At 40.1% G+C, this 12,907-nt stretch overlaps 1 protein-coding gene across 1 annotated transcript in view; it reads right to left on the reverse strand.

Annotated features, from left to right (window-relative positions):
* LOC308130063 (TOX high mobility group box family member 2-like) overlaps positions 1–7,150 on the reverse strand; it is a gene marked incomplete at its 5' end in the record, with an annotated part of 73,017 nt that extends 65,867 nt beyond the window's left edge. The window contains one exon of the mRNA XM_080496246.1: positions 7,046–7,150. Within this exon, the coding sequence (XP_080352372.1) occupies positions 7,046–7,150 (105 nt within the window). The remainder of the gene's footprint in view (positions 1–7,045) is intronic.
* Positions 7,151–12,907: the final 5,757 nt, after the last annotated feature.

A 12,907-nucleotide genomic window follows, 5' to 3' on the forward strand; every position in this document is an offset into this window, starting at 1 on the left:
CTGACAGTATAATATATGATCTGGCATTAAATAACAGAGACTAGGGTATTTGCTGTGTTAAGACTTGAAGTACATGTTTTATTATATCCCTAACATTTTGAATATCTCAATACATTGTTACTATGGCTGAGGTGTCAGCATGCATGCATGCACACACACGCACACACCCACACATACACACAAAAAAAGCATGTACACATATGCAAAGACATATACTTGCTTAGTTCACGTGGTTTGAGCCAGTAAGTGCTGCTTTAGGCTATGGTTTTTCACTACTGTCTACTGTGTTATTAACAATTCTATAAAAAGCTCTGCTCAAGTTTTCCTTTCCTGTGTGTTAACAAGCCTACTGAGCTGCTGTGAGGTTACCGAAACACAGTTAAGACAGACACCCGAGTCCTCAACAGCAAAACACCATTGATCGTGTGTCATAATTTCCAAAATCCTACTTTTCTTTCCCCTGTTTGTTTTTCTGAGCGACATCACTCATCAGCATGGCCCGTGGCCAGCTTGAGACTAAATAGGTCGACAACACAAAGAGAGGGCCTCTTTCTCTTGCTTTCCCTCCCTTTTCTCAATCCACAAGCCTCCTCTAATCTGTCTTCCTTCATTTTTTCAAACATCCATCTCTCGCCTTTTCCTCTTTGCCAAACTCTAAAGCTTTTTTTTTTTTTTTTTTTAAGCAATCCCCATTACTTAAACCAAAGATAATAACGTTGAACAAACTAAAACCAGGGTATTACTACTACACTTTCTGTCACACTTCACTCTCTGCCCATTGTAAACGATCACGGAGCTCATCATTAGCTCTCAAAGAGGAAGAATGAGCCACAGTTTGATTACCTCGGTGGCTCTGTGGGTTCCCGCAGTCTGCTGACTGAATTGGACGCAGACGATTACAGCCTTGCACAGGCAATTATATCTGCCTGCTAAATATGTCACACATAATAAACACATGCTCCTGACAGACAAGGGACAAGGGGAGGCCGTCACAGCTGGGGAAAGAGAAAAGACAGCAAATTCTGGATTGTATGGATTTATCTACTCTGTCTTTTTCAAGTGGAAACCTCTTACAGTTTAAGTCAGCACATGTCTTTGAAGTTTTCGGGCAAAAAAAAAAAAGAAGATGAACGGCAACCTGAAAGATCTAATATTTCCGAAGGCAAATATGACACATCTTGAATGAGATAAGTCCACTCAGCTGAAGTTTGGTTTAATCAAAATTCAAACTTTCCACTGGAATGTGTACTGATCTCGTGTTAATCTGGGTTTGGATGATAAACTCAACTTTCTTATGGGCACTGTCCCTTTAGGCCACAACGTAAACATGGCACTGACACCAAGCCGATAATATTTGTGAAGGATATTCAGTGAAAACAAGGGAGGAAAATCCCTGGCAAGGAACTTATATCATGGCCTATGGTGTTTGCACAGGACATACCTCAGGAAGCCGAGACAACTGGGAATGTTTGTCCAGCTTTCAGCCTCCTCCATGCATACATACAGTACATACAAGCAGTACATACAGCATTGTACATACATACAGTACATACTATATGTGTAAACTTGGATTCAAACATTAAAACTATACATACATACAAACTCCATATCATTCCTACGTTGTTACGTATCATATATAAAGAGCATACATCTATGAAATATCTCCATTTGTAACTGGCCTGGTTATGAGCAGCACTGGCGAGTTTAGTGATTTGCCACAAGTTATGTTGTCATATTGTAGACATTGGAAAGAGGGAGTTTAAACTACCAACCCCATTATGAGTAAACACAGACATTTACCTCCAGAAGTAAAGTCATAAAGCCAAAAAAATTATAATTGACAAATATATAAAACCAGAGAAGAGCGGGAAAACGTCCACAAATGGAAAGAATACCAGCCATTACTAATGGAAACATAGCTATTCAATTACTCCACTGACCAATTTACTCCAAAAAGAGGCACTCACAGACACACAAACAGAGGGATGGATGAATTTATAGAAGAGTAGCTAGATAAATAGGAAAACAGAGAGATAGACAAACAGACCACAGTGCCACCCTACATTTCTTTGGAGTGTTTGCAGCCATTAACAAACATAATCAACATTTAACCAAACACCCCAGGGCCCACTGTGCAGCAGGTGCTGGCTCTGCCTCTTTTCCCTTTCTTCTTCCGCTGTAAGAATAGGAATGCCGTCGCACTGCCCCATGGGAAGGCCCGGGCTGAGTAATGTAAGCACACTACAGTGGGGCGGCTGGTCTTAATTATGGTAACAGACGCTGAGGGGGATGCACTGGTACCCACCATCGAGAACATAGCTTAGTACTGCCAGGGCCAATAATTAGCACATGGGTACTCCCCTCCCGTGCTCGTACCACTACAATACAGACATACGTACACTGTCACTCTCGTAACTTACGTTTAGAAACCAAACAAAGACACAAAAGGTTTTTTAAGCAGTGAAGAAGCAAGTTATGCTCACACAACTCACATTTACTTTTTAACCAGTTTTAATGTTAGTCAGTCTTTAACCATCAGCAAAAAATATCCCAAAATGTTTTTTTTTTTTAAGTGACAACTTGTGGTGAGCGGGGATAACACTTTGCAGACAGGGTATATGTAAAGAAAAAAAAATTGAGTAGAAATTTCTCTGCCACATACAGGCTCGATCATTCAGTCTGTGTCAGACCCAATTCCAGTTTCATTGAAAAGATTTAAAATGGTAGGAATCCCTATTAAAATCTCCTCTGTGTGTCAGGGCAGGGAGAATATGATTTAGTGGCTGTTTTTGCTCTGCTCCTGCTCACTGTGTCACCGGCCCTTACTGTGGTATGCATGGCCTTCCTCTGCACGGGGCTATGAAAGCAATTGTGATTGTGACTCCGTAGTCAGCAAAACGCTTGAATGGCCCCGAGTTAGCATGCGCAGGCACACATACACATACACACTCCCACTGTCCCCATCCTGGGCCACTGATTACTTCAACCCATTTGACTCTCACTCATCCTTTTGATTCTCCCTTTCTGCCTCTGTCACATACCACAGAGTTTGTCATTAGCTAATAGTGCAAACACCACTCAACATGAACATATACTGAAGCCAGCACTACTGAAATGATCAATTTGTCAGCCTGCTTTAAGTGCTCAAGGTATTAAAAATAACCCTTGTGCATCACAGCTGTTTTTTTTTTTTTTTTTTTCCAAGAGCCTCTTTAGCTTGATGATGATCAGCTGATGGAAACTCACTGGATATGTTAATGCAACGTAATCAAACCTTTGCACAGCATACACAAGGCAGTCCTGTAATAAAAAAATAAAACTGAGATAAGGCATTCAAATGAAGCACATCATTCCCCAGCTTATCTGAGGCAGAGGAGACCACCAACTAACAAAGCCAGCTCTTCAGTCAGGCTCTATCTAAGCAGATATCAGTTGTTGGGAGGATATATGAGCTGGGTGGGGCTTGAGTGTATAAACACAGGCCCTACTCTCTCTGCACTCTATACTATTGCTATACTGTGGGCAGCACCTCACCCTAACAGCAACAGCAGCAGCAGTCAGCACTGTTTGATTAAGGTATTCAAATAAAGGAGCAGACACTGTGTTCCCATTTCCCAGAGCAAACCAAGAGTGCAGGACAAACCAATGGCTACGGTACGATTACAGTTCGACATGTTGCACTTGGACTCGATGTGTCTGTTTACCTTCTTTGCTGACGACAATACACAAACTGTAAATTGAACATCGTAAATAAGGAATGCAGCCAGTGAGGCAGCAGAGAGCATTAAAACATGACACAGTTTAATATCACCATCAGAGCACAAAGCTGTTGTAATGGTTTTATTTTTTTGTGATTTCTCTTCAACTGTGGGAGAGCGCCACACTCACAAAAGACACTCATGCTCACAGTGAAATAAAGTGAACACTGAAACTACTGAAGTAGACATCTTCAGTTATTTATAGATCTTTCTGAATCATCTTAATCTGCACATGAAGTTCCTTCTTTGCTCATTTTATGTATCAATCTTCCATTTGAATCCTCACCTTTTGTTTTTAATCTGTTTCACAATGAACACTGTTTCAGTAAATGCAACTTCGGCACTCGCTGATTTGGTTCATGCTATTTAAAGGCTAATAGACAATAAATGCCTGCTGCCAAACCTATGAAAAAGTGCCCATCTCCCACCTGCAAGACATTTTTGGACATTGTAGGCAACACTGCCAAACCAAAGAAGAGCTAAATTATGCAATACTTTGTGATCACAGAGGATATGTGCCAGGAGAATAAAGGTAAAAGGCGGAATATACCCCAAAGCAGCTCAAAAACACAACATGCACATGTACATCCATGAGTGAACTGGGTTGTGGCTCCAAGTGAGCAGCTTGACAAAGGTTCATAGCATGACAGTGGCATGTGTTTGCTTAAAGTTGCAATAAGTTGATGATGAAAATCAACTCACGTCTGTACAGAGCAGCAGAAGTGAGTAGCACTCAAAATAGGTTTGTACATAAACATGCTGTAAAGCTAAAACAGAAACACATGCTCTACTCATCCAATTAAACTCATGCGTGACTCATATTAACACTATTAATTTTGCAGCGATAAAAGGAAAAATGTTCCCTCAGACTGTAAATTGCTTTCTTCCCTTTTTGTTAAATACTGTAGCAGCCAAAGAGGAATAATGGTGGTAAATCTCATCTGGTGCTTCTGTTTATTCAAATTATTTTGAGTCTTTTCCAATAGCATTATCCCAGCAGAATATATTTGAGCTGAACTGGAAGCCAACAAATTCAGCCACAAACCAAAATATCCACATGAATATGCAAAGTAAGCTCTTTAAAAACAACCAAAAAAACCCAAAAAAAACAATTGACCTCAATTCTATGATTAGCCTTTTGACTCCCTGCAGCTTGAGAAAGAGACCTGGGCAGAGTTTGAAAAGGAGCTAACCAGAGGCTGTCAAAGATGATTAGCAGCAGGTCAGCATGATCTGTAGATACAGTACCTACATAACAAATCAAACATCTGTATTATGTCACAGTCACTCTGACGAGCGTTTGAGGAGACGGACTTGACCTTGTGCGCCGTGTTAACAGGACACCAAATGAGACCTGCTGCTCCCGGCCTCATTTGCATTGCTTGTGAAAGTAGTTAGTCTTACACATGTGATGAGGGCAAATCTTATACCTCCCCCCTCTGAAAAGCCCCCCCAAGTTAAAGTAGTGAGTGGGGAATTTCAATAATTCAAATGAACACTTGTATAATTTTGGGGTGTGCCACACGTTTTTCCATCGGTGACAGAAGTTGGTGCCTCCATCTCCCTTGTGAAAGCTCTTTATATCTTTGTATATCTAGTGGCTTTGTTTCCAGGTTTCATGCAGTGTGTGTGTGTGTGTGTGTGGATATCAGCATATTCTTGGGATTATCCGCATGGAGGATGATCCTAATTCATTTGACCTACAAAAAGATAGCCTGTGCAGAGGAGAGACAGTTATGTGAGCCCATTTGTGTGTGTCACAGGTGTAAACCGGCCTTATCAGTAAATGTTTAATACAGTTCTTACTCCATGTGTGGTCCAGTTAATAAAAACTGAGTTCTGGCCGCTTTGCACTTGAACTATCTCTGTGAGACCAAACCTAAGTAGAGCTTATGATTGCATGTTTTTAAGACCTAAAGTGGGGGAAGATCTCCTCATCTGATTACGTGATTTCTCCATTGAGTTTGACAGTTTTTTCCAATGCCCACACAGTGAAAGACATGCAACTGTCACTTTCATTATCCCCGCATTATCATACCTGAAAGTCACGTTTAATGTGAGAAAGGCAAAGAACTCCAAGCCATGTTTGTCTCATAAGAACTTCATAAGAACTACAGCAGCAGGTCAACATCCAGAGCCTGATGATTTGTACCAACCCCACTACGGTAAGTGACAACAACAAACTCTAAATCAGGGACAGCAGATGGCTGAGGTGCTGTTAACACTGTTAATTAAACAGTTTGAAATGTGTTTTTATACTATTTCCACAGGGCATGTGCTGTATTTGTGATATCCATTAGTAGTTTTCCTGAGCTCTTACACTCCTTTGTGGTGTTTTCCTCCATCATGGCAGGTTTTTAAATTGAAAGCATTTCGATTTGTAGTGCGGCGCTCTCCTTATGTTATTTATTTATTTAATTCAAAACAGGATAGGCGCTTTTCTTGCTTCTCATTTATATGTTTATTTGTGCCGGGGAAATGTCAAACTACAAAATATTCATAATGTTGCCTTAAATGCCACCTGTGCTCCTTTCTATGGAGTCAGTGCAGGTCACAAGCCAAAAGCCGAGGGGTGTCAAAACTGAGAGGGGGAGAGAAAAAAGGAGTCATACTTGTACCAGTCGGACTCTGTGGCTTCTCGTTACAAAGTAATTAACAGTACATTACTGGCACGCATCCATTTAATCGGTGAACTCCCAGCGGAGAACCCTGTAAGCTATAAGAAATCATTGAGAGGGAAGATAATGTTGGATCAGAGAGCAGAGTGGGGCAGTATGGATTCCATACAGCCCTTGGTACTATTCCACATCGGGTGGGACAGTTAATGCCAGCTTTGTGTATAACACACAACTGCATAATCTCACCGGGGAAATAACACAATAAGCATGCTCGCCACACGGGGGTTAAAAAGTTGAACTAAACATTCTTCTTTCAACAGCAAAACAGACAAATTACAGGTTTCAGTGTCAAGAATCAGACACTAATTCACTGACTTGTTCCAGACTGAACTAAAAAAAAAAAAAAAAAAAAACCTTTCCATCCTGGCCCGGGTCACTTTTACTTGCTGACACTTGACATTTTATTCTTTTTTTTATGGTTGGGGGGGGGGTGCGTTTGTAGTAAGTGTGCGTCAGCGAAGTAAAAATAAATAAACAATTAATAAAAACACATCCAAAAACACGTTTGCGTAACGTGATGGCTTTTTTTTTTTTTTTTGCATTGGATGAAATCACACAAGACAGGTGAGAGCACATCAGTGCAGGAGGCGAAACATAAGCACCATTTACCTTGTTCGAGTGATAATAGTCCAGCGAGCTCAGACAACTTGGATCAGTCGGTAGAGAGCATGAACCCACATTTGCCGGGGGCGCAGGATAAAATCTCACGTCCATCTCAGGTTGTGCGAGACTGAAGGCATGAAACCACTTTCAGCGGCTTTGACTCACTATTGTCTCAGCAAACACAAAACGCCGGAGCGGTGAGCGACGAGAGAAGAGAAGTGGGGGAGTTTCACTCGGTACACTCTTTTCCCTCACATCCGTTCGCGGCCGAACTTCGGCACCAACTCTGGTGATGCGCAGTCCTCCACAGAGCCGCGGCGCGCGCCGGGACGCGAAACACTCACTCACTCTCTCTCTCTCTCTCTCTCTCGCTCTCTCAATCACTCTCTCACTCAAAAGCGCAAATTCATTGATACGCACGTGTTTGCGAAACAATGCAAAAAAACAAGAAAAATAAACAAACAAAAAAAATCTCCCAACTTAAGATCCTGTCTAATCAAAATATATTCAACTGCAGGGCATCAATTTACTGCCTCTGCACGCGCTCAGGACTCCATACGGGCTTTGTTATGGAGGGGCATATTCTTGCATTGGTTCCAGTACAGAAGTGGTTGGACTTCCCTCTCTGCCATGCGACCTCTGCCGATAATAAACGGGAAAAAAAAAAGAGGAACGGAGGGAGAAGGGGGAGGGGAGATTGGTGGCTGCCTTGGCAACCATTCTCCTTTCTGCAACTGCGCGCTCCTGATTAGCTGGAAATGTAGTGGTGTGCACGGCCGTGCATTATAAAGCGCACTCCGCTTCCATCAGTGCTTCATAAAGGCTTCCATTTAGGTTATTGTGCCAAGGCGGATGGGAGGAGGCTGTGCAGACACTCTCAGTGGTTTGTCCGTGTGTATATGTTTTTATTATTATTATTATTATTATTATTTTTGAATTTTCTGGTTGTCTGGGCCCACAGACTCTAAAACAACTTTGTGATTTGTGACTGTAGAAGTCGCATGGCTACAAGATGAGCCTGTTGTTAAATAGTCCAGAATCAGCCACAATATGAGAAAGTCCCCTGCATTTACTTGCATCAATGTTGCACCAGGGAAAACAAACAAACAAACAAAAAAACCTCTTTTCATTTTTTATCAACCTCAAGTCATGTGGAACATGAACTGGTTTGTCTGAAGCAGGGTTTGCATTTAAACTTTTATTGGCTGTATATTTAAGTGCAAAAAAAATAAAATAAGAGGAAACGTGTAAAACAAAGTCCAAATTGTACACAAAAATGCTCTGCAACACATTTTAGAGCAATGAGTGCTTTCCAAGAGGTGTAAGATATGCTATGCTCCGGCTGGAATATGTACAAGGAGATTTAATCTTGTACCATACAGTTGCAAATGTGCGTGGAGAGAAGCTGGGGCTGTGAGAGCTGCCTCTGACAGCTCACTGAATGTGATGGATAGCACACCCTTGCCCTGTGATGTGCATGCACATTTGATGTTGAAATGGCCTATCCATGGGACCATTGTCTTTCAATCATGTCAAGGCAAAGTACAGAACAGAGCACATTTTCTGCTGCCTGGCGTTATTACTATGCCACAGTTTACAGCACAATCCATATAGCCTCCTTGCACAGAAATGTTCTTGTGATGCAGTTCTCTTTTAAAGATGCCTAATTTGGTTCTTTGCTTTTCTTTTTCAGTATGCATCTGCATTAAAACAGCTGTAACGCAGACTCTTTATTACCGTTTAATAGTTTTGCAGACAGGTTTTCATTAAGTGAATCTGGATGTGAATACAGGAGAGCTTAACACGAAGAAGGGTGCAATTGTTTTCACACAAACTGTGACAGCAGCCTCTGCCCACTGTAGCAGTTCTTATGTTCTCAACCTTCTGAAATTCAAAATAGATGGTCATTATTTCCGTGGCGTCTATTATGTTTCTGTGCAGCCCCTTTATTTTACAGTGCGGGCCTTTACCGGTAGGCACGTCCTGCCACTCTTCCCAAGCCAGCACACTGAGGGTTAACCACATGGCTCGGTGCCATGGCTTCATGGGAATGGAATGTGGAGTGCTGTGTGTGCAGGGCTCCTTTCCCAGCATCCCTCACTGCCCAGGCGCATGCTAATGATCAGTATTATTGAAGCACAATTGATGGGCTAGCAACCAAACAAGAGAAACTAATTACTACTAAAGCTTTATTGTCCTTTAATTACTGAAGCTCTATGGCAATTAGTGCCGCACAAAGATGCAGCCCCATTTTAATCTCAAATAAAATGTGATTCAGATGAAAAAATTTGGAAGATGAAAGGTAGATAAGATAATTTGGCTTTCAGTGTGTTTCATAGAAACGGTGCCTGATTTGAGTAAAGCGTGGGACAACAAAAGAACTGCTGAGGACTGTGCTAATTTGAACTGAAAATCATCTCAAGACAGAATCTGTGTGTGATATTTCTGTGACCTTGGAAGGCTAAACAGCACACACACACACACACACACACACACACACACACACACACACACACACACACACACACACACACACACACACACACACACACACACACACACACACACACACACACACACACACACACACACACACACACACTAAACATGAAAGCTGAAAATCTTCCAACTTACAGAACAGTCAACCAAGCCACCCGAATGCAATGTCATTAAATGAAACTTACAAAGTTTTCAAAAGTGTCTTTGTAGAATCATTCACGGACTGTTTTACACCCATTTGAAGTGAATTTCAAACAGACAGTTCAGAGCAGATAGAGGCTTCGGAAGAGAAAAACAGTGTAGTATTTACACTGACTGTTTACTATCAAGAAAATTACGACATGTTTTCCGCAACCCGATAATGATTGATTCTGAAGAACTCTGTGGCACATGCGCGACGAAATCGATCATAATGAATTCAGATCCTGCCTCATTTAACTTGATTTGATTGTGCTAAAATGCTTTATGTCTTACATATTAACACCGAGGCTCTGAGATTCTCTGCTTACCTTTGTTCAATACAGGCAGCGGCTGAATGCAGACCCTGCATTCACTTCAAACTAGTCACACTTTTGAAAGTGGCATGACCTTTTGAAACATCATTAGTCATAATTTATGCATCATTAACGCAGTTTCAAAATTACTGTACAACCTACAGTGCTTTAAAGTTACATATGTCCATGAGAGCTTCCAGAAATTTACTGGCATTCATAAACAATTAAGCTGCAGATTTGCACGATCGACGATCCGCTCTGTAATTGCCATTCAAATCAATCCTTCTACATGACTGCTGATGAATTTCAATTGCAGACCACTCAAACACAATGCACGTGGATTGCACAGGAATGCCATAGAAGGGGGGAAAAAGAAGCAAAGAACATCGGAAATACTTCTGATTGGCAAAAGCTGACAACCACCAACCAAATACTGAAGTGGAGCATTTCGCATGGATCCAACTGAACCTTTTCAAGATAAACCTTTTTACTATTTTTATTGGTTTTTACTTTTTTTTTTAACTCTAAATAAGATGGAATAAAAATGTAAATAAGAAGAAAAGGCGCACATAAAGAACCTGCAATAATAGTCATTGTGATCAGAGTATTTGCGTTTTTCACCGTGAGCTAATCAGCACACAAAAGGTTTAAATTTTTACCTCCATATGAAATGTGGATCCATACATTTTTATTATATATATATATATATTTTTTTTAATATATTGAGACCTCTCAGTCAATTGCTACACAACACACAACACAGACGAAGGTTATGTCTGGCAGGAAGTTTTATAAAGTGTAGGTGTGATAGTTATTCAAAATCAATGCATGTTGGTTTCTTTTCAAACTTCTTCCAAAGAGAAAGTTTGGATTAAGTTAAGTCAAAGTTCACATGATGTAAACTTACACAAATCCACTCTGAGGGCATAAACTTGTACTTTTGTAGTTGGAAAGTTTTTGGAGTTTAGATGCTTTGAATCCAGTGAACACCTTTAAAAAATAATAATAATTAAAAAAAAGAATACAGTTGTATCTTTTATTTTATCACTGGCATGCGGTATTTATAATTGATTGAAAGTATTGTTGTTGTTTTTTTAGACAAGATAGGCCCAGTCTCATGTTGACTGAACTCTAATTGATGGGAGTGAAGCATTTTTCTTATTTAAATTTTTTAAATGTAATGGTTTTAAAGACAAGAAAATGTTTAGATATCTGGTTTGGTGTGTTGTTAGTATATGATAACATATAGATAGCAGCAAGACATCATTACTCTGTTGATTTGTGTAACCAATAATACCTTCAAGTTGCCTGTGTGGACTCGACACAGCCACAGACATGAAGGGTGTGCTGAACTTTCACTATCTGGCCATTTACTATGATCTGATCTGTTCATGCAAACTGTGTGCTTTAGGGCGGCTCTGGTAAGGTACATACAAATGACATGATTATGTTGAATTCTCTGTCTTGCTCTTGTTTCAAAGGTTTGATCCATGATAGACGATTCCCAGTTAAACGCTTCCCATTAAGACGCCCTATTATAATTAGTGAATTATTTGTAACATTTCAGTGAGCGAGGATGAATAGGAATGTATTTTTGCACATAAAAACACATCGTTCTTTTGAAAAAGTAGCTCAACATTAGTTTAAAATCGCGGCGTGGAAGGAAAAAAAAAAGTACGTCAAACTAAAAACACATGTTTTATTAAGACACAAAAAGTAGCTTAACAGTGGCCGCCTCCTGACGGCAGTGGTGAACGGACAACTCGCCCATGGACAGCTGTCATCAGCTGCACTGTGAAGCTCCTCTCAGTTCATTTTTATAATTATTATCAACATATTATTTAGACACCATAACTCAGATATGGTAGAATGAGGGGATTTATATAATAAGTTGGCTAGAGTATTTGATTAATGGTGAATGCATTAAGTTAATATCCCGCACAGGTATTCAATCTGTTGTTCGTGTAATAATAAGCCCCTCATTAACGATGAAGGACAACCTGTATGTGGTATTGTGCAGCTTGATTAACGGACTGGATTATGTGGACATTTCCAAATAAATGTGATATAGTCCAGAGCGACATTTTTTGATGCGATAAATACATTTCTATGAATTACTATTGAAGAAAAGCTCGATGAGAAGCGGCATATAAATATCCTGAATTCCAAATGAGCAAATAATATTGTCATAATGTGTAAAATCCGATCAGTATTAGATCAACATTCACACAATTATAATATGGTGTCTAAATGGGAATCGTCTATCTGAGAATTGTCTATCTGGGAACAAACACTATGGTCTAAATGGAAATCATCTATCTGGGATGACGTTGTTTCAAAACCTTGATGTGTTTCTCCCCATACACTAAAAACCATGACGTTTGGTGTTCAAATAACATATATATCATTTATATAAGATAGTGTTTTAGTTTCCCTACTGCGTGGTTGATATGTGCACTGTGATCCACAGTGTTTACTAATGCAATACTGTGTGTTACTTGTTAAACACACATCTGTCTGTTGCATGTATTGCAACAGTGATGTACAGTAGACAATGGCAAAGCCTGCAAGGCACATCCAGCTGAATTCATCTCATGGCTGAGGGATAAATGTCAAAGGTTCTGTATTTACTGAAAATCAATATTCCCTTATCAAGAATCATTTTATAAAATGTCAATGAACCTGTCTCAGTTCCCTACCACTAGAAAGGGTGAGAATATGAAATAATTACCCAATATTAGTGAATTAAAATGACATTTGGAGGGTTCATGGAAAATGGAGGTGACGTATGACTACAAATCTTGAAGGTTATACTTCACTGGAGAAAAAGTTCGAGACAGGACACAATCCTATTTTGCTGACCTTTGACCCCTTT

This window comes from Blennius ocellaris, assembly GCF_963422515.1.
Source record: "Blennius ocellaris genome assembly, chromosome: 5".
NCBI lineage: Eukaryota > Metazoa > Chordata > Actinopteri > Blenniiformes > Blenniidae > Blennius > Blennius ocellaris.